Source organism: Euprymna scolopes, chromosome 33 (genome assembly GCF_053919585.1).
Source record: "Euprymna scolopes isolate OS-2025 chromosome 33, ASM5391958v1, whole genome shotgun sequence".
Taxonomy (NCBI): Eukaryota; Metazoa; Mollusca; class Cephalopoda; order Sepiida; family Sepiolidae; genus Euprymna; species Euprymna scolopes.
Genome location: NC_136514.1, coordinates 80788613 through 80812409, shown reverse-complemented (window position 1 = coordinate 80812409; position 23797 = coordinate 80788613). Strand labels below are relative to the sequence as shown.

Genomic DNA, 23797 nt, shown 5'->3' with positions numbered 1-23797 from the left:
CGAATCATCTAAGATGCTGCGTGTGTAGGGGATGCGTAATCTCATCAATCCCAGCAATTGTTTCTCACAAAACAATTGCTGGGATCCTTTCTTCCGCACATCCAAATGATCATGGCACAAAAGCTGCTACAGATCAGATGTGTTTGAGGCACATGTCTTACTGCGGTGTAACATGGCCGAACGAGCACAGGTTGAAAATATTTAGGTCATCGTCACAGCATTCACCCTCGGTTGGTTGGGCCGGATCTTTTCAACAACTTTACCATGTCCCAAACTCTGGCTGACCAGGTACAGTGATCCAAGGCTACTTATGTTGAGTGTAAACCATTCAGAGTTCCAGCAACGGATCTCATAAAGGTGAGGGTCCAGAACCAAGCTTTTGAGTTGACCACTACAATGTTTGTTCTAGCCTGGTTTTGATGCTGTGTTGATGACTTCATGGATGAAGTCATCTGGGTGTCATTAAAGGGAGGGTTGAACCAACAAAGGCATCTGACAAGGATAGATTTTTGAAGGGAGTAGATCTTGCAGCGAGTGCAAATTGTACTGTTGGGGCTAAATTATTGCCAGATGACAGGGAGGATGTGACGTATGCAGTGATGGTTAAATATCTCCAACTTTGAGTAGGTCACTTGCTTGTATAGGCGAAATCTCACAGCCATAAAGGAGAATAGCGCGTATTAGGGTCTGGTAGATCCTGACTATGGTGTTCAGACAAAGTCAGGATCTACCAGTCCTGTTCTTATTGAAAATACTTTGCCTCGAATCATGAAGTTTGGCTGGATTTAGCCAGTATTGTTTTTTTTTGCTGGAGTAAGCTGCTCTTGTATGATCACCTTCAGCGCATGGATCATAATGTGTGGTCTAGAAAAACTGAGAGCATCATCATCCCTGGCTCCTATCTTTGAGGCTGCCTACAGAAAATATATCCAACTGCAGTATGAGAATTTGCAGAGCACAGGCCTCAAATCTGAACAAACAACGAATCAAGAGTGGTGTTGAATGAACATCGGACCTAGTTAACATAGTAGAACTTCCAAGCCTAAGACACAGGGAAGAAAGAGAGTAAAACAGACGAGTTAGTATTGATGTACAGCAGCTTCCTGAATCTTTCCCACGGAACAGCGAGCAGTGATAGTGCATTTGCAACGACCATCATGCCGAAAAATGGTGACACAAATGCAAAATATTGATTCATGATAATTGGAGAATCTATGTTGATTGTTGTATTTAAAAAACATGACGTTTTTTTCATGGGGGAGTGATTACAAAAAAGCACCAATCTTTTACGAAGTCTTGCAAAGGTGATGTTAAAACAATCCTAAGCATTATCTGGCCAAGCATCTATTTCTGATCAGTTCACAAAATTTAAAAGGGGCAGACAATGCAACTCTAGCAAATTTATTGAATTTAACCCAAGTTTTCTAAATTTTTTTATTATCAAGTTCAAATTTTGTGCAATGACTGAATACACAAATTGAAAGGACAAAGTTATTTAATTTGGAATTTGAAATATGGACTCTTCTATAAATAGGACACTGGATACATGTTTTATATATTTAAAAAATCAAGAGGCTAGACATTCAAGCAAAAATTTACACATTGCTGTATGGAGCAAAGCAGTTCATACAAAGATTTACATTGCAATTTTGGTAATAAATTAGTGCCTTACTGTCGCAAAACTCATTTTTATAAGTTCATACATCATCGAACAAATATAGAACTTTAGCAAATTTCACAAGAATTTTTAAGAGTTCCAACATCTCTTGGAGAAAAGTTGATGAATCTGGATAAATTTTATTTCTTCAGAGTAATTATGCAACAAGCAATACTATTATATTATATTACAGATCTTGTGTTGTCTGAGGCTCCCAGTCTTAATTTACGTATCTATCAGTCTTGCTTCCGTCATTCTCTCACAATCCTTTGATTGATAGTCAAAGGTAATACAAGTAAAGCACAAAACTAGAATGTCACAAACAAAATGAAATATCACCACAAGCAGTTATAGTATTTCACCTATAATTGAATACGTGTGTGTGTGTGCGCGCGCCTGTTTGGCACCAAAGATACTCAAGCTTTTTTAATGTATTTTTATTCCAATTTTATTTGCTAAATAGTTTGCTAGAGATCGCAAAGGTCAAATATTTTGAATTTTGACCCCTTAGTAGTCAAATTTTTGGCCAAAAATCAATTAAAAAGCTTGCCCTAATTCTTTATGTAAAAATTTCAAATGTTTAGACCAAAAATTGGCTGAAAGGTCATTTTTTTTATAACTTTTTGATTTTGATCCCTTAACATTTGTTTTGGGTTCAAATCAAGTTAAAAAGTTTGATCCATGTCCAAGGAACCTACATCTAAAATTTCAAGTGTTTAGACCCAAAATTGGCAGAGGGGTTTGGTAAACTTTTCAATGGCCAAATTGTTGAACTTTGACCTCTTGACAGCCAAATTTCTGACAGAAAACCGATTAAAAAAGATTTTCCCAAATCTCAATACCCCTTATATCAAATCTCGATTCTGTAGACTGAAAATTGACAGAATAATTTGGCAGGGAAATGTACAGTCACACAGACAATTTCACTTTATATATAATACTGTTAAAGGAAAAAAATACAACAAAATTCAATCTCAAATTTATTGTAACCAAAAAATGAGCCTTTTCAAATGAGTCATACCATTCAGATTTGCATCTGATCCACACAATGGTAAAAAGTTTACCAATGTTTGTATTTATTAGAAAAATAAAATAAAATTTTTTTTTTTTTTTTTTTTTTTTAAAGGCTCGTTTTTTTGGTTGAAATAAATTTTTAATGAGATTTGGTTGAGTTTGTGTTGAATTCTTTCTTTTAACCATTATACATGCTCTGCTTCACATTGAACTCTCACACTAAAGATTTTCTACAGAAATATATATATATAATTCTTTTAATTGATATATTAGTTACATAGTAACTGGATTGTGTTGATCTACATTTTGTTATTGTGGAAGTGATATTTTCCACTGGAGAGCCAGAAATTTAATATCTGTCCTGTTTTTAAATCTCTGGAACAGCTACATGGTAAACAGCTAATGATCCCCATTTTCTATTTAAGAATTGAAATTAAGTTTTTTTATTTACTTTTTACTGTTATATAATTCCGTTTTGCAATCGCGCATTTTCTAGTGGTAAGGTACTTAACGCAATTAATGCAAGTACTAAATCTACTATAAGTTAAACTTAATAACCATAAGAATTTAAACTGCATTTAAAAAAAATTTTTTTTTATAAAATACTTAAAGTTTATTTTGAATTTAACCTTTTTATTAAAAAAAAGATAACTGGCTTTGCACCCCACCCCCATTCAAGGAAGCCGACTTGAGGAGTCATATTTTCCTACCAGTTTTATAATTGGTGCAAAACGTGTGAAATTTCAAAATTGTTTTTGTGAATGGTCATTACATAATGGTAATATTTAGGTTTGCACATTTTTCTTGTTTTTCAATGCAACATTTATTGTTTGGCATTCACTTTATATATAACAAAGCAGCCTTTATATGCCCCACTGGAAACAGTGCAGAGTAATGCCTCATAATTATTGAAACTGGCAACAGTATATTCTACCTTTAAGAAATTATTTAGTCATCTTAAGAAATATTGCCAGTTTTTCCTCTGTGTGTGTTTTGTCTTTTTTTTTTTTTTTTTTTTTTTTTTACAACAAGGTAAATAATTAAGTCTGTTTCAGTAGTCATTTAAGATGAATATTGGTTTGTGTTGTACCTGGCTGGATATAGTATACAATCACTGAAATCGATTTTGTTTTTGAAGAACAGACAGGAAATTGCCTTTATTCAATAGTTAGTTAGAACCAAATATTGATTTATCAGACACACTGCTATTTAGGTCTAACTTAGAAAATCCGACTAACTTTTCTTTATGTATTAGATAAAAATCTTATTTTTTAAGCTTATACCCTTTAAAATATGACTGCTAAAAAAAAAAAAAAAAGATCAATGATAAGAATTATAACCATATAAAAAGGAAGATTTCAAAGAATGCCAATGCTAACTTGTGAGATTCTATAGGAACCATCACAGGATGGAAAAAAGGTTTTGAAAAATGACTCAGAAATGAATATTATTTATCTAATGATTTTTGTAATAACAGTCGTTCGATAATTATGGTAAATACAATTTTAATTTTATTGTATGAAAATTTGTTATTGTGCAGAAAAATAGCATGTCAAGTTTTAGTGAAAACATTGTTTTTTGGATGATTTTTATAATTTTGTCATCTTTTGGAGAAGAATTTATAAAAGGCTACGAGTTTTGACAGTTTACATGACACAGAACCAAATATAGTAGTCATAAGAAAAGATAACTATCGAATTAAATTGTTTGATTTTCAAAATGGCACTCCTTTGACTGAGAATGTAAAAAAAATTTTTAATCTTTTTTTTTTTTTTTAAATTTTAATTAAAGATTTTTCCCTGACTAAAATACAGTGATTTCATTGGATAATCACCTCGGTTTATTATCCAATCAAAATGAATGATTAACATGGAATTATATTTAAGATTTTCAAATTTTACAAACATTTTTTTTTTATTTTAGAATTATATTTTTTTACAAAATGTTGCATCCCTGTTCCTATTTTACAAATATTTAAAGGGAAAGTACTCCGATGAACTTGAAGCTCTTGAACCCCTAACTCAACATAAATACCCCCGATTAACCTGACAAGCAACAAAATCACTCTTATGCTGCAGAAATCCCTAGATACCAAAAGACCTACTTAAATAGTTTCTTCTCTACAACTGCAATTTGGAATTCCCTCTCGTGTCCCTTCTTCCCTGACTGTACTGACATGCAGAAGTGTAATGTGAACAGACATCTTGCTGCTCAACTCCCTACATAGTATCCCTACAAATTTTGTCCCAAATAGTAGCTTCTTACATCCAAGTGACACAGTGCCTTGTTTGGGGTGAAAAAAAAAATGAAAGAACTGTCTCTTTTTGGGGAGCTTTCCAACAATATAATCATTGGCCATCGCTCGGACTTTCTATATAGTAAAATCCTGAATCTTTCAATTCTTTTCCGACTTTTTCTAACATCCTCCGCTGACAAATTCTAAAATTTCGTTTGTAGTTAAAACTAATACGTTCATCTGGTATGGTAGAAGGATTTGCCATAAAAAAAACAATTGCAGTTTAACCGAACTCATTGGTTGATTGTTATGTTTTATGGTGTATTAACTTTCATCGGGTGATTTCATGTTGAAATCATGTATACATTTTTTTTACAGCGAGTCTCAGTAAACTTAACTTATGAACAGGACAAGAAAAACAAACTTTGGATTCCTAAAATCTGAACAACAATAAAAATGAGTGTCAATTAAAGATCTATGATTTGATACGTGTGGTACATGTTATTGACCGTCGCTATCTCCAACAACATTCTCAAACCAAAACGATCTGATTATTATTTTTTTCTTTACTAGCAGTTCAGCCCAGCTTTGCTTATGCCCTATGTACTGTTCATAACTTTATGTGCATATATATATATATATATATTAAAAGATTTGACTCATGTCCAGGTAACCTAAATCTAAAATTTCAAATGTTTAGACCCAAAATTGGCGGAGGAGTTTGGTAGAATCTGTAAAGATCAACTCTCAACTTTGACCTCTTGGCAGACAAATTTTCGCTCAAAAACTGATTAAAAAGCTTGGCCTATGTCTGATTACACTTTATGTGAAATTTCAAATGTTCAGACCAAAACTTGGCTGAGAGGTCATTTTTTTTTAAACTTTGACCCCAATTTTGACCCCTTAACATTTGTTTTGGGCTTAAATCAAGTTAAAAAGTTTGATCCATGTTCAAGGAACCTAGATCTAAAATTTCAAGTGTTTAGACCCAAAATTGGTAGAGGAGTTTGGTACAGTTGACTGCCAAGGAGTTAAAGTTCAAAAGATTTTACCTTTGCAGTCCCTAGCAAACTATTCAGCCAATTTTGGGTCTAAACATTTGAAATTTTACATAAGGGTATTCAGGCATGCAGCAAACTTCTTAATCAGTTTTTGGGAAAAAATTTGGCTGCCAAGAAGTCAAAATTGAAAGAGTTGACTGTTTCAGACTCTACCAAACTCCTCCACCAATTTTGGGTATAAACATTTTAAATTTTCGATGTAGGTTACCTGGACATGAGTAAAACTTTAATGTGTGTGTGTGTGTGTACGCGCGCATGTGCAGAAAGTTATGAACAATACATAGGGCCCGAGAAAAGCCGGGCTGAACTGCTAGTATACAGGGTCATCAATATTTAGCGTTCCAGTCTATTTCAAACTATAATTTTAATCATTTTCTCGGTATTCCTCTATTTTGTACACTTATTCATAAATCTTTATACTTTCAGATACCAGAATATAACCATGAGTGGTATTTTAGACAAGTGGACTGCAATTGTTGAGCTGTTTAAAGCAGGAAACTCCATGAAGGTCATCTGTAAGAGCCTGAAAGTGAACAGAATGTTGGTGTGGAGGACTTTAAGACGTTTTGAGGAGACTGGAGACATTCAGAATAGGCCAGAGCAAGGTCGCCCTCGAACAGCTAGAACCCCTAAACTTGTTAAATCCATCAGAGAAAAGATCAGGAGGAATCCTAAGAGATCCATCCAGAATCTGGCTAAAGAGTTGAGAGTGTTGTATGGAACCATGTCACCTGTACTCCGAAAGGACCTGAAGATGTCTCCATTCAAACATGTCAAGAACCAACACCTTTCTGATCAAGTTGTTGATAAACGACTCTAAAGATCCCAGATTCTTCTTTCCCGCATTCAGGATGGCACGCTACCAAATCTTATTTTCAGTGATGAGAAGAAATTTGATGTTGAACACCACTTTAACACCCAAAACGATCGGGTTTGGTTGAGGGATGGGGACGAAGGATCCTGAGTGATGACAAGGAAACAATGTGCCGCCTCAGTGATGGTCTGGGCAGCCGTGACAGAGTCCGGAAAAAGTCCCCTCTTTTTTGTTGACCAGGAGGTGAAATTGAACCAGCAAAACTATCAAGATGACATCCTCGTTGGCGCATTGTTGCCCTGGGCACAGAAGCACTTCAAAAAACGTCCCTAGTCTTTTCAGAACGCACCATCATATGAGGCCAAAAAAACTCAGGAGTCGCTTTCCGAGAATGTCCCGCACTTCATTCCCAAAGAGGAATGGCCCCCATTGATTTTGGGATCTGGTCATACCTTGAGAGCAAGGTCTCGGCCACTCACCATCAAAGCTTGGAAACTCTGAAGGTCAAACTGCAGAAGGAGTGGGCCAAAGTCCCCTAGAAAGTAATTCGTGACACACGTAAGGCTTTTCCTAAACGTCCTCAACTAGTTATTAACACAGATGGTGGACATATCAAATAATATTTTGTGTATTAACTTTCTATTGATTTTTCTACAATAATACATTTGCAAAAATTCTAAATTTTGTTTAATTTCCTAAATATAACCACTTTAAGTTGTAATGATAAATACTGATGACCCTGTATATATATATATATATATATATATATATATATATAAATTAGACCTTTTAGCCTGTTAAAAAATATGTTAAATTATGGTTAAATTTATGCTCATTTTTCCATTAAATGCTAATCCTTATTAATCCTTAACTGTGCATTAAACAGATACCGTAATGCTTTATTTGCTGCATCTTATTATAACAAAGGTTAATACAAAATTTACGCCAGATCAGACCAGTAGTTTTCAAGAAAAAGTTAAAGATCAAGGAAAATATACTTTTTTGCAAATAAATACTTTTTTTGTGCATTTTTGTATAACCAATCTCACACACACACCACACACATCCTCTAAAGATATGAAACACCTTGTTTATTTTCACTAAAACTTGAAACCATAATCCAATAAAAAGAATAACATTTACTAAGGTTTTTGAGGATTGATAGCTTTCAGAAGCCAAGAATAAGAGAGAAATTGAATTCATATTATCCTAATTATTTAGATTTTTGTGTTCATTTTAAGTGTTACTTTCACAACCTTTCAGTCGATGCAATCTCCAGCCTTCTTCAGGTGTATCTTTGACAAACTCTGGAATCTTTCTGTCAAACTAAAGAATCTACCTTCATGTAATCCTTTGAGGTAGCATTATCTCGTGCTGTCAAAATACAATGGCGAACTACCTAAGGCTTCTACCAAATCATGGCTGAGAGGACAAGAACTTATTACTCCCAAGGTTTAATAAAGGATTGTTCTGTGCAGATTACTTAGTTCAACAAGATGCATCTGGAGAAGGTTGGAGGATATATCAACCAAAATGTTGTGAACATAGTACTCAAGATGAAACCAATAATCCAAATAATACCAACAAAATCGTTTTTTTTTTTCTTCTTTTCAATGTAATAAAATTATTTTTTTTTTATATTAACTAAAAAAACTTTTGTAAATTGTTGATGAGGATATAGTTTAACATCACCTTAGCAAATGACGCTGAAAAAAACAAAAACAAAAAAACAACAACATAAAAACACAAACTTGGAATGAACCAAAGCAACATTCTAATTAAATTTGGCCAGAAATGATATAACAGGCGAGAGATAAAGGGGAGATGTGGACAAAAAGAAATGGATTAGGGTTATGAAAGGACAAAGAGTCTGCATAGAACAGGTAACCATTTTTCTTTTTTAATCAGAAAAACTCTAACGTATCTGGGCAAATAATTTAAACTCATAATTAATAATAATAATCTTATTATAATGCAGATATGGTGTGTGTAAACAAAACTATGTCACCACCTACGTTTAAGCAAAGTAAAAAGTGGTTGACTATAGTGGAGGGTAACCCGAAGGTTACCTTTTCATTAATTACTACACCAAGGTGTAGGGGAGGGCATAACTTTTTTTCTGTAGTTACTCCACTTATCCTTGATCCTATGTTATGATGCTGAGTGTTTAACAAGGGGATATCAAGTGCCATTTTTAAAAATTTTTGATATGACTGTACTGAAGATTGAACCCTTGGTCTGTCGGTCCATTATCGAATACTCTTAATATTATGCCTACGCATACAATTTTTTTTTTTTTTATTACATTGTATTTGCATTTTCAATGATTTTATTTAAAATCTAAAATTATTGCTGTATATTACCGATATATCATTGACCATAACTATGCCACATGAACCCGATTCCTTAATTTGGTACAAAACCATAAGTACTCTCCTTGGTGTGTGCAGCATATAATGCGAAATCCAGTAATTAAAAACAAAAAGTGTTTATGCTTCAAGTTCTTTATATCTTCAAATATTTATTCATGGTGTTTAGCTTGGTTGTTTTCTACTTTACAGTGTACTAACCCTTTTCAGGTTATTTAATGATGAATCCAGTAATTTTCAAAAAAGTTTTTACACTCCAAGTTCTTGATATCTACAAGTATTTATTCATGGGGTTTGGTTTTATATGGGAAAATTGTTTTTGTTTTTGACTTTGCAGAACATAATTGAGTTTTGCAAATGGAAAGGGGGGGGGTAAAAACAAAACATCAATGTTTAGTGTATTTTAGCTCAGGTCAGGTCAGCATTAGAGAATTGAATTATGGTTTTCCTCCCAACCAATAAAGATTAAAGAAAAAACCGAGAAAGCATAAAAATTGAAACGCTCACGCCAGTGAAACAAAGTCAACATAAAAAAAAAAAAGAGCTCTTATACTTTTCCTTGTTACAAAAATGATTACTTCCTGATTTTCATTATTATGAATTAAAAGAATAAAAAAAAAAAAAATGTAGCTTCATTTTGACGAAGTAAAAATAATCAGTTATTAGCAGAACTTGTGGCAATTTCATTTGTTTTTTTTTGTTGTTCTTTTTAATCGCTCAAACAAGACATGAAACCGCTGGATGCAAGCAGCTTAAAAAAGTACTCAACGATACATTTTAGCTAGATTGACCCAGAAGGCAGCAATGCTTTCCCCTTTGTCAGAAACATGGCTCATGGAATATGAGGACTAAAGGACAAAATAAGAGAAGCAAGAGTTATGAGGTGGCCGAAAGTAAACACAAAGTTCACTTTCGACTCTCTCTCTTGTTTACTACCTGTATAGTTTATTTTTTAAGAATATTTCCGTAAAAATAAATATCTGTTAAGATTAATAATATAAAAAAAGTGATTACCCACTAAAAAGGGTCGAGCAATCACCTTGTATTGTGCAAGTCTAGTCTTGGAGCAATGCTGAGATAAGCAGAGAGAAGGACTAGCGTTATTTTGGAGTTATCCTTCTAAACTATTTGCTCTATCTTGACTATTTCTTCTGTAAAAGTAAATGCCATTGTCAGCTAAATATTCTTTAAATAAATTAAATATATTGCTTTATTTAAGTTAAAAAGAAAAAAAAAAATGCAAATAATTTTTTAAATTGTTTTAGTCGAATTCCGTTTTGGAACAGTTCATTTTAAAACGAATGTAAACTATTTTATACTTAGCAACGTAAAATATTTCTTAATCACTTTGGAGATAAACTCATTAAAAAAAAAAAAAGGTGTGACTGGTGATAACGTACGTCTAAACAAATGTAAAAGTGTATGGATTTTTATTATTATTATTAAAAGTCAATTTGACTATTTTGTTTTAAATTATCTCATTTAATATTTTGCCCACAACTTATTTTTATTAAATTAACGAAAGAAAATATTCAAGACTCATTTGGAAGGAAAAATAGGAAGACGAAAATGGGGAGGAGGATAAAAGAGGAGCGGGGGAAAGTGTGGAGGAGAAAGGAAATGTGAAGGGAAATGAGAAAAAAAGGAGGTTAAATGAAAAGAGGAAAGGGAGTCGGAAAAGGAGACAGTAAAAGAGGACGAAAAAAGAGGAAGAAGAAAAGGGAGGGAAAGAGGATTACATAGAATGTTGCTTGAGTAATAAAAAAAAAAAAAAAAAAAAAAAAAACAGGTCAAGAAAAACACAAGAAAACAATAATGGACTGGCTCAAATATGACAAAGAATTGAGTACAAAATTGGTAAGAATTAATTTTTAGAAAAAGAAAAAAAAATGGATATAAAAGAAAGGAAAGCAAAATAGTTATTAATAAAAAACAATTTAAAGAAAACAACAACAAATTTTTTTTTTAAAAAGTCCACAAATCATACATAAAAAAATTGGGGATGGATGGGGTCGAGATTATTATTAGAGAACAAGGAATTGTTCAATTCGATTAGATTAAAAGGAATTCTACTGTAACCCGAGGTCAACTGATTCTTCAACATTTAACTTTGCGGAGAGCTTATCGCATGCACTTTGGTAAACTGATACAAATATGACTAGCAAAATAATATGACTATATCGGAATTAGGTTCTGCGAGTAAGAAACAGGAAAAACACTAAATTTACTAAAAGAACACGTACACACACGTACATATATAGATATGCACACATGTGTGTGGGGATGTTTGCCAAACTTGACAATAACTATGTGAATGCGAAATAAATACTTCTGTGGCTTTGGAATGTTTATTACCGATATATATATATATATATATATATATATATATACACACACACACACGTGTGTATACATGTATTTATGTGTGTTAGAAACAAACATTCATACTGCTTTATTGCTGATATGTTGTCTTACACGTGTTTCATTGAACGGTAGAAAGTAATCAAGCTACTCTTCAGAGACATATATAAGTTCTTTGGAAAAAATACAGTTTTTTCTTTTTGTGATCTGAATTATGCTTCTTTTTTTTTTTTTTTTTTTTTTAAATCTGCAGAAGGTTTCAATATATACTATAAGATTTTTTTTTTTAAATTTTTCTCATGATTTTTAAAAATTCCCATTTATCATTTTCAATCCAAGGAAAGAGGGGGGGGGCAAAAACCTTTTTCTTTTTTTTTCTTTTTTTTGAGGAACTTGTGTCTCTGAAATTTGTTTGGTGAATTTTTACCATTCAATGAAAAACGTAAGAATGTAAAACGCAGCATATCGGCAATAAAACAATATGAATGTGAAATCAATACATCTGTGGTTTTCGAATGTTTACTAATATATATATATATATATAATAAAAATTACAATTAAATTTACCAAAATAATCCAAGATGGTAAAAATAAACGTATATTATAAATATTAAAGAATTAATATTTATAAAATTATCTCAGCCAGATGTAAAAGCTCGATAAAACCAAATAGGAAATAGAGCTTATAATATGAGCAAACAGTTAATAAAATATGTTAAAAAACACTTTGAAATGAGTTAAAAACATATATATATATATATATATATATACACACACACACACACACACACACACACCATATTTTGGGGTAATTGTGCCAACTAGCTAAAAGTGCTCTTTTGCCAACCACGCATATAAAGAGCACTTCTTTTTAGTTGGTGCAATTACCCTAAAGTACAGTGTGTGTGTGTGTGTGTGTGTGTGTGTGTATATATATATATGCACACATACACATGTATGTATTCATGTGTGTATGTGTTAGAAGCAAACTAAAACTGAAAACGGTTACAAAAAAAAAAAAAAAAAAAAAAAAGAATTATCTGAATATCTTATGTAATATTGACAAGGCAATACTTATAACGATGCAACTAGAGTCCATTATTTACGGTGGTTGGATATAATTATCTTATATTGTAACGCATGTATTTTCTTCATCTTCTGTAACACAAATGCAAACACCCATAGATGTTGATTAACCTTTGTAGATTATAAAAATTATTGATTCACCAAGACTTATGTTCTTCGGAGTGTATTCTTTTAAACTTGAGGAGACAAGTTCTTATGATACTGAACATTTTTTTTTTAAAACGGGTTGAAATGGTGCGAATATGACAGGGAATTGAATAAGGCATACTGAGCTGGAGGAGGTTAGAGGCTACTTGACTGAAATGGTGTGAATATGATATTGATGTATATAGAGTTGGATGAGGCATATTGAGCTGAATGAAATGTGTTGAGTTGGTTGAGGTGTATTGAGCTGGATGTTGTATATGCTGAATTGGATGAATGGGTTACTGAGGGAGGAAACTCCAAACACAGGATGGTCTTTAGGTCGATATTATATAAAAATTTGTGACACCCACGCATCCATCTGCAAATGCCTATTGTAGGATTTTGCTGTCAATGTAGTCACATTGCCAGACTGTTTATTCAGCGACAGGGTATTTCCTTCCACCAATAACCTTTGACTCGGTACACGACAAGTGGGAAGGGGTTATTCATCATGTGATTGTTTAAAAAGGCATGATGGGAACAAAGTTTGTATCTTCATCTTAGTCTGCATCAGGATCTGTTATTTTCATCAAAATTGGAAATTTGTTCAAATTTTTACAGTCAGGAAATTCGCATTTCTTATGCCCAGCGCTTTTTAAGAGAAATCACTTAACGGATTTCACTTACATTTTGATACAACAATAACTACACTGAAGATCTCCGTTATTTTTGTCAAAGTTGGAAATATTTTCAAATTTTCACAAGTTATGGGAAAATAGCTCGACTGCCTTAGAGAAGGCAAAGGCTAAGGGAGTAAACACAAAAACTTAGTATGCAGTTTGGTGAAGCACTGCAACACCTTTTTGGCAACTCCTACAACTGTACTGGCTCCGATCGTATTAGCTAGCTTTTTCGATGGACTTTTTGCAACACTGAGAGGGGGACCCTAGTAACTGGGCAAATCTAGGTCTCTTTATCACGTGCCTAGGCCTGCATATGGAGAGGCAACTCCAGCATCGACTTTATAGTCACAACAGATGTTGCAGTACATCAGACTAGATGCAGAATGCCATTGTCTCATGAGACAGAAGGTTGCCATCAATCGGTCTGCATATGCAGGTGTATCTGCATAGTCATAAAATTAGTAAGAAAAAACAAAACTGCCTGATGTATTGCTTTCAAGTATTTCAAAGAATTGAGAAAGCTAATAGTAAGTCAGACAACCCTCACTTTATTTCCATAATGAGATTTTTTAAAAAACATTTCAGTTTGAGATGTTTTCTTTCTTTCATTTTAATTTTTTGATGTCACTAACTTTTTTTCTCCATCAATTTTGATGGCAGGTATATACTCCCATTGCAAGTTCGTTGTGTGGAGTGAAATTTAAAAAAAAATCTTAAATCATTACCATGTTATATATCAACGCTCTGATTCATTATTGGACAAATGTGACATCATATTATGAAGGTGAAATAAATTAATCGTTCAAATTGACCATTAGAAACATGGAGGTTCAAATAGAAAATGTAATGTTGTTGATGTGTAGACTTCATCGCAAAGGAAACAGAGGAAACGAAGAGGAAAGAAATTTGTCTCCTGTTTCAGTCTGAACAAAATTTATTTATTCTTGCTCCATATAGTGAGATTATTAGACTCATGTCTCAAACACGTGCTTCTCTGGCCACGTGCAACTTTTCGTCTCTGCTGTAACATCACCCATGTGTCTCGAATACATGCTTTTTCCGGACACATCTCTTTATCTCTGCTGTTTCCTTAGCTGTGACATCGTATTGGACACTGGCTTGGTCATTTGCATATGTGCAATGTGACTGCTGCTGCTGCTACTACTAGTATCAGCAGCCCTATTACAATAGACATGATAGTATAATTGTGAATTTTAATATTTTAATTTTAATAAATGAAAATTGCAGAATTAAATATTTTATTCATAATAAAAGATTTAATTTCGCAATTTTGATTGCCGGTTCATGGAATTAAATAATTCACACTCAACATGACATTCTTTTCATACGATTTAGTTCAGAACAAATTTCCAGTCCACAGAGTAAAGATTTCAATTCAATTTCTACGTCTCTGAAGACAAAATATCAAACAGTGTTCAATCATAAAAGACTAAATGAAGAAATTGCGATGACTAAGTAATCAGTGTTTCTTACTACATACAAAGATTTCAAACTAGTGAGTAATGCAGCTCAAGAAGAAGAAGAACGAGCGATTCATCAATATTTCTTTTTTGTTTTGTTTTTTATATATTTTTTTTTATATAGTAGAGTCAGATTTTCTTCTTTTTAACTTCAGCTCACTTTTTGGCAAAGTAACATTTAGTAAAAATATACCCTCCAAAAAACATACCATAAAAATATTAAAATAAATAATGAAAATACTGAAATATATTTTTCGTCTGCATGTCTGTAACCAAAAGTATGTCATAGGCCTCAAAAATATCACATTCTATCCTCACATTTTTTTAATCTTCTAAATAATGACAAGGATTTGATATTAACACACTTGGTGGACATTATTACAAGTCTTGGGGGGGGGATACCACCATCTTGGATGATTCTTGTTGAGATTTGAAAAACATCACAGTATATTTTAAAAAGATATCAGAATAGGAAGGTGACATTTTTTAAATTAATGTTGCTTAAAAATCATCATTAAAAAAAGAAAAGTGATTTTTTTTCAAAAATTTCTTTACAATATTTTATTTGTGTATCTACGATCAATTTATGCGGGTGTTTGATGAAGATGAAGAAAAAATGATTTAATGGTAAAATAATAATAAAAAAAAAAAAAAATGAAAGTTTGACATCAGATTATATGAAACCCCCCCCCCAAACTTTTAAAAAATATTTTTTTATATTTATCAGCTTCAAAAATATACTGAATTTGTAGGAAAATAAAAAGGATTTTTTGATTAAAGAAAACATTTTTTTTTTTTAGTTCCTATCGGTGGCAGTAGGTGATTATTTGATTTCATTTTTTTTTGGGGGGGGGGGAGAAAATTCAAATAACTTTAAAATCAATATTTTAATATATTCATAAATACTAAAAAAAAAAAATTAAAAAAAAAAAGTTTTAATTTTTTTCTTCACTACTTACGATTTAAATATTTTTTAAATTCCTATCAGTGCTAACAATTGACTACTTATTTGAATTCTTTTAAGGGCGGGGAAAGAAAATTCAGAGAATTTTAAATTCAATATTTTCATGAACTCAAAAACTATGCAAATTTGTATGAAAAATATTTTTTTTTTCACTACAAAACTTAAATATTTCCACTTAAAAAAAAAATTAAGCCAAATAATTTTAAAGAGTTTAAATATTTCCTTTTTTTAAAAGAATAAAAAATAAACAAAACCGATAAATTATTTCTCGCATTAAAGTAGTAATTTGTTTGAAAACAAAAAATACAAGGTGTGAGAAATTACAATCTTAACAATATTAACAAATACATTTTAAAGATTAAAATAATTATTTTGAAAAATTTTCATCACAAATTTTAAATTTCCACAAAAAATATGAAAAATAAAAAAAAATTAAATAAACATAAAAAAATATAATTGTACTGATTGTCTACAGAAAATTGTGAAACAGAAATACAATTCAATCAAAGAATTTATAAACCAAAAATGTATTTAACTTCTATTTCAAATATGGATAAAAATAAGTAGAAGATGCTATGCACTGCCACCATTGTTCCTTATTTTTATTGACTGAAAATGGGAATATTATATATTATAGAATGAAGTAACAGCTTTCTGTTTAAAGCACTTGTGAAAAATATTTTTAAATACGATCGTTCCAATCATAGTAAATCATTTTTTCCTCACTTACTATAAAACTAAAGTATGTCTAATTGGTGGGAGTCAATACAATCAAAAAGGACAATCCTAACAAAAAATATTTACGAAAAATATTTTTCTTCAGTAAAAAAAAAAAAAAAAAAAAAAAAAAATTTTCAGATTGGCCGATTTTGTTATATCACTGTATTGCACCATGATGATGCAAGTGGGTTGAACAATTATTTAACAAAAAAAAAAAAAAAAATGGAAACAATAAAAGAAAATGCTTTAAACAAAAAACTAGGACTCTACTACCTTGTTATAATTTGAACTCTAGTATTCAAAGTACTATTGAGCTTTAAACTGACTTTCTGTTTAATCATAAGGCATTAATATATATATATATATATATATATATATATATATAAGAGAAAGAAAATTAAACCCAAGTTGAAATTCACAATCCAAATTTATTGTTCAACTGAATACTCCAAAAATCAATTTACAAATGTAAATTTTGTAAATTGTTTTTTGAAGTATTCAGTCAAAGAATACTGGTTGTAAATTTCAACTTACAGTTTTCATTTTCTTTGTTATAAGCTCTACTCTCTATTGCGTATTTAGCTTTTTTATTCAGTTGGGATTAAATTATCTCTATATAAATACTGGTATTTATATATTGTTTGAAGTTTAACACTGCTTATATCAGCTAAACCCTGCATCCTTAAAATATAAAGATGAAATGGAAAAAGCAGATATACCAATACAATCAAATAAACTCGCACAAGATTTCAATATTTGGTTTTTATCATTAAAAGACTTCAGATTTCCAGCCTTGACAGAGTTCAAAACAGGCTTCAAAACCTTTTCTCTTTCCTGCAACCTCTTTCCCACAGAAGAGACATTGCAAGTCTGTCTTTGCTCTATCATTATTTTCATGGCAAGTACTCGACTGAACTCTAATCTATGATCCCCTCTTGCCAAACTTTCATTAAAAAACACTCAATTAGCTACAACTACTATATATGATTTCTCTCACTCTTTATCTGTGCCTAATTTTAAACGCAGATTCTATGAACAAAGCTTCTTTCCCAGAACTGCCTGCCTGTGGAATACTGTTCTGCTGACTTGCTTCCCGGTTAAATATAACATAATAGCCTTCAAATCTAATCTAAACAAGTTATTGTTGAGCCGTCCCCATAAATAATCAAATTCTACCCAATTCACACCGTTAACGATTACTACAATACCACCTTACATTCATTAACTCTTACCCTTGAGTGGTCTTTAGGCCATAATAAGTGGCGACTCATCAGTAAAAAAAACAAAAGAAAAACATAATAGATTTGTCCATTGATTTGCGTTTATAAACATCCAACAGAAATTTTGTTTTTAATCATGTTCCAAATGATTGCCTCTGCATTGATTAATACTGAGCACTACATAGCAATCGATAAGGAATTTTGGGAAAACTTAAGCAAATGGAGAAATTAACAAAAATTTCAACAGGATAATTTATTGAAATGATTGTGGAAACACTTTAGTGATCGTCTTATCAGTAAAAGGTGTGATCCTTAATGGGCTGCACATGCATACACCAGACTAGAACCTCCTATAAAATTTTATCAGTCATTATCTTAAAGATAACATATACCAAAATAATTTACAGACAATACTTGAACTGAAGCGAGCCGTCACGGCCAAAATCATGAACATGCCAAGAGAGAGAGGCATGTCTAAGAGTTATTGGCAATTTTGCATGTCATATCCAGATATGCAAATCATTGAATGACAAAGACTGCTGGACATTCGGGATTGAAACTTGGTGGACAAAGCAGACAAAGTTTATTTGTACAAAATAGGGTTGGATTTTCTAAAAAGCAAAAACATAAATAAAAAATTCATTTAATTACTGATGAAGTCTTTTAATAATAACTACTTTATGAGTTTGTTTTGGAATATCCAAGTTTTCCATTTAAACTTCTACAAGTAGGTATAGATATAAGAAAAAGATCGAGCTATACAGAACAAAATAAGTTAACAGTCATGCTTTCTGTAATTTCAGTATTTCGTTCCAGTTATGAAACTTTGTCCAGCATTTGTTCACTTTAGCCATGCTGCTTTTTGAGCTTGTGTTTCACTGCCACTTTAATTTTTTTTTTGTATATTTAATCTGACTGTACAATAAATGCTATTCTTGACAACGTTTCATAAATGAAACAAAATATTAAATCTGAAAAAAAGGATGACTGTTTATATTATTTCTTGGTCGACATAAAATGTCCTTTGTTTAACCTTTCCTACATATTCTATCAGATATTCATATATTACTATTTCATATATATATATATATATATATATATATATATATATATATATATATATATATATATATATGCGTACCTTTACACACATTACTATTTTATATATATATATAAACTATTATTTCATATATATATGTGTGTGTGTATACATGTGTATATTATCAGTACATGCTTCAAGAGTGCGCAATATGTAAGTAGAGCTTAGTACTAGTATAAAAATCTACGCATGGCAAGTAAGCTACACAGAAATGTTTGTTTAATTTCAGAATTGAATTCATCAATCTAATAACAGATTTACATTTTAAGAATGTTTTTATAGTTAACCTGTGCCTATACCAACTCCTAATAAATCAGTGCCCTTAGTTTTTTAATTTTTTTTTTTTTTACCCGATTTCATATTTCTCTCCTTCATACAATGAGTTATCATTTCCTTCTGTCCAAAGAATTTTTCTTTAAGAATGAAAAACATTCCCATGTAGCTTGCTTACTTAAGTATATTTTTATATTGTTAGATTTATATATATATATATATATATATATATATATACACTTAGTTATAGTTTTAGGAAAAAAGAATTCCAGCAGAGTGCTGTATTGTAAGGAAAAATTTTTCAAAATAAGAGCATAATATTTACATTTTTTTTTTATTTTCAGAAGTTTAGCTAAGATAAGCCATCGGTACCGACGGTTTCAAACCTGATATTAGAAAATCGTTTTCGGTCTCAATATCAAGCTCTCTTCAGCCAATCTATCTCATCTGTCTATCCTATAGCTTATCTTATCTAAACTTCTAAAAAATATATATATATATATATATATATATATATATATATATATATATATATATAAAGCATATATGTTGTGGACAGTGTATTACAAAAAAAAAAAAAAATGAAAATGAATTTAAAAAAGAATGGGGGAGGGATTCTTTCTAAAGGGAGGAGGAAAGAAGATATGTGGAGGATGATGATGAGGAGGAGACACTTACGCTGAATGAATTTGACTTGTGCACAGATGAAGCTCGCTTGTTCTTGCGGCCAGCAATTGGTGTCAAGCCAGAACCTGCCCTGAAATCCAACCTATCAGACTCCTAGAAATAAAAGGAGCATGCAGCATGCGATTTTCGTCATTAAAAGTCAGAATGGTTCGGTTTTTTTTTTTTTTTTTTTTAAGATAGCGACCGGCGGAGATGATCGTCCGGGACATACGCGTTTAATTCAAAAACACACACAAAAAAAACAATGAAAAGATCATGCAACAAATGGAGACATACACACGCACACATACAGGTGCGTGCACACTCTTGCACCTAAATGCACACACACACACACACACACACACACACACACACACACACACACACACACACACACACACACACAATTGAATGTAATTTTCATAAGATTGTAAAAATAAAAATAAAAAAAATAAAAAAATAGGTTAATAAAAACAGTTGGATTCTATTTAACAATCAGTAGTAATAATATCCAATTAAAATCTTACAAGTACCAGAGAGACTGAGAGAGAGAGAGACTAGAGAGAGAGAGAGACTAGAGACTAGAGAGAGAGAGAGACTAGAGAGAGAGAGAGAGACTAGAGAGAGAGAGAGACTAGAGAGAGAGAGAGACTAGAGAGACTATATATATAGAGAGACTAGAGAGAGAGAGACTATATATATATATAGAGAGAGAGACTATATAGAGAAAGACTAGAGAGAGACTAGAGATAGAGAGAAAGACTAGAGAGAGACTAGAGATAGAGAGAAAGACTAGAGAGAGAGAGAGAGAGAGACTAGAGAGAGAGAGAGAGAGACTAAAGAGAGAGAGAGACTAAAGAGAGAGAGAGACTAAAGAGAGAGAGAGAGAGACTAAAGAGAGAGAGAGAGAGACTAAAGAGAGAGAGAGAGACTAAAGAGAGAGAGAGAGAGACTAAAGAGAGAGAGAGACTAAAGAGAGAGAGAGACTAAAGAGAGAGAGAGACTAAAGAGAGAGAGAGACTAAAGAGAGAGAGAGACTAAAGAGAGAGAGAGAGAGAGACTAAAGAGAGAGAGAGAGACTAAAGAGAGAGAGAGAGAGACTAAAGAGAGAGAGAGAGACTAAAGAGAGAGAGAGAGACTAAAGAGAGAGAGAGAGACTAAAGAGAGAGAGAGAGAGATTAGAGAGAGACTAAAGAGAGAGAGAGAGACGAGAGAGATTAGAGAGAGAGAGACTAGAGAGAGAGAAAGACTAGAGAGAGAGAAAGACTAGAGAGAGAGAGAGACAAGAAAGAGAGAGAGAGACAAGAAAGAGAGAGAGACAAGAAAGAGAAAGAGAGACAAGAAAGAGAGAGAGACAAGAAAGAGAAAGAGAGACAAGAAAGAGAGAAAGACTAGAAAGAGAGAGAGAGACAAGAAAGAGAAAGAGAGACAAGAAAGAGAGAGAGAGAGACAAGAAAGAGAGAAAGACTAGAAAGAGAGAGAGACAAGAAAGAGAGAGAGAGACAAGAAAGAGAGAGAGAGACAAGAAAGAGAGAGAGAGACAAGAAAGAGAGAGAGAGACAAGAAAGAGAGAGAGAGACAAGAGAGAGAGAGAGACAAGAAAGAGAGAGAGAGACAAGAAAGAGAGAGAGAGACAAGAAAGAGAGAGAGAGACAAGAAAGAGAGAGAGAGAGACAAGAAAGAGAGAGAGAGACAAGAAAGAGAGAGAGAGACAAGAAAGAGAGAGAGAGAGACAAGAAAGAGAGAGAGAGAGACAAGAGAGAGAGACAAGAAAGAGAGAGAGAGACAAGAAAGAGAGAGAGAGACAAGAAAGAGAGAGAGAGACAAGAAAGAGAGAGAGAGAGACAAGAAAGAGAGAGAGAGAGACAAGAAAGAGAGAGAGAGAGAGACAAGAGAGAGAGAGAGAGACAAGAAAGAGAGAGAGAGAGAGACAAGAAAGAGAGAGAGAGAGACAAGAAAGAGAGAGAGAGAGAGACAAGAAAGAGAGAGAGAGAGAGACAAGAAAGAGAGAGAGAGAGACAAGAAAGAGAGAGAGAGAGACAAGAAAGAGAGAGAGACAAGAAAGAGAGAGATATTAGAGATGGGGAGAGAGAATAAAGAGAGATAAAGCTAAGAGAGAAGGAGCATATATATATAGAAAAAAGAGACAAAGAGACTAAAAATCGTCAATAAGCAATAGGTTAGCTCTAGAAAAAAAAAAAACAGTTCATTTTCTTTTTTTGAGGAGTTTTACTCTTGAGAGTTTTGTCTCTTCAAAGAAATAGTTTGGGCCATAAACTAGAAGAACTAGCAGAAACAAATATGATTTGAAACAAAATGTAATTCCTATAACAGGCCTGCCCGCCATGCAACTACAGTCCAAAACTGGAAGCAAACATGTGCGAATCTAAATTATTACATTTGCTTAGTAATTTGTAGACAATTAGTAAGTGAACCTTTCTTTTTTTTTTTTTTTTTTTTTTTTTTTTTTGCCGAGTCATTTCCGACTGTGAAAATTCAGTATACACTTTTTTTGCTTTGTAAATTTTTATAATTGCTTTATTTTGAGAATTTTTTTTTTCTTTTTTTTTTTTTTTTTTTTACTATGCGATTACAGAAATGATAAGAGATCAAATGTCGAGCAACTAAGGTAGCCTTCGGGTCAAGATCAAAGTGTAGTATCTGTTCTATTGTAAATAGGAACTAAGGTACATTTTCATAGGCAATGCAACCCTCGCATTGGATTTCGGTATTTACGGTGTTGCGAGTGTCCAGATTGATGCTACAGCATGTGTTTTTTAAGAATTGTCTGTTTTTTGTTCTTTTTCTCTGCTTCCTTTGTTACAGCTTGTTTGACTCATTGGTCTTCAGCAATTTGCAGTTCAGATAACTTGTTAATAACACATCTTCCTATTTATAAAATAACTAAACGTAAAAGCTTCCAAAACTTGCAATAGCTAAGAATTTTAAAGCAAGTTTAAATTACTTTTTATTTGAAAGCTTCAACACTTCCAAATCACTTTCAAATTTCAAAGGGTTAAACATTTTAAAAAATTTTAATATATTTTCAATATTAATGAAAAAAAAATTAAAAATAGCTGCTTACTTGTTTATAAAGAAACCAAAATGCATTCTGATAGATTTAATTACATAAATTATTTTTTTAAACAAGATTTTAAAAATTGATTTAATGTGATTTCAATAAACATATAAATAAATAAATATTTGACAAACAGAAAATAATGTGTATATCACAAAAAGATAGGATATACATAAGGGGGGTGGGGGTGTCAAACAATTTTATTAAATATAGAGAGCAGTGTTGAGACGATTAATCAAAATCAAGAATTGGAACTTCTTGGAAGTATTGAAATCGATATTAGAAAAATTTGAACAGTATTTCCCATTCAGAAATCTAGTTTTTTAAGTCAATATTTTTTAAAATTTATTTTTCCACTGATAAATGATAATGATAAAATCATAAATACTAGCAGAACCTGTGGAAATTCCACAGCAGCATCTTTCATATGTAATATATTGCTGCTGGGCATTCTGTGGACGTTCAGCATGAATGAAGACACCACTATATTATTGTAGCCCTTTTGTTAAAACTGTAAAAATATTTATCTAAGTAATCTGGTTAATGTAGTGTCAGAATATATCTGGTTATTACAGTTTATCTCCAATATCCTTATAGGAGTCTGTGACATATTTCCATTGTATGAATGTCCGGCACGAATGGAAATACCATCTTTAGACAGAACAGATACTACCTTTTAATCCAAACAGAAGATGAAGAAGGTATATTTCAGTTTTACGTACGGCCCAAAAGCAGCATCATTCTTATTTTTACACTGCGTCTTTGGTGATTGGGAGAATAGCAAATGATAACATACTACAAACATTAAATTAGCGTATATCTATATACTAATTTAATGTTTGTAGTATGTCATCACCTTCTATTCTCCTTTTTTAATAAATAGGATCT

At 32.0% G+C, this 23797-nt stretch overlaps 1 protein-coding gene across 50 annotated transcripts in view; it reads right to left on the bottom strand.

Moving 5' to 3' along the window:
• Nucleotides 1-23797, bottom strand: part of LOC145258325 (centaurin-gamma-1A-like) — a 511784-nt gene that overhangs the window by 155483 nt on the left and 332504 nt on the right. For 36 of the 50 annotated variants that reach the window (XM_080116462.1, XM_080116427.1, XM_080116420.1 and 33 more), the window contains exon 9: nt 19843-19944. The exons of the other annotated variants lie outside the window; for them this stretch is intronic. In XM_080116462.1, the coding sequence (XP_079972588.1) occupies nt 19843-19944 (102 nt within the window). The remainder of the gene's footprint in view (nt 1-19842; nt 19945-23797) is intronic. 50 annotated transcript variants of the gene reach the window in all.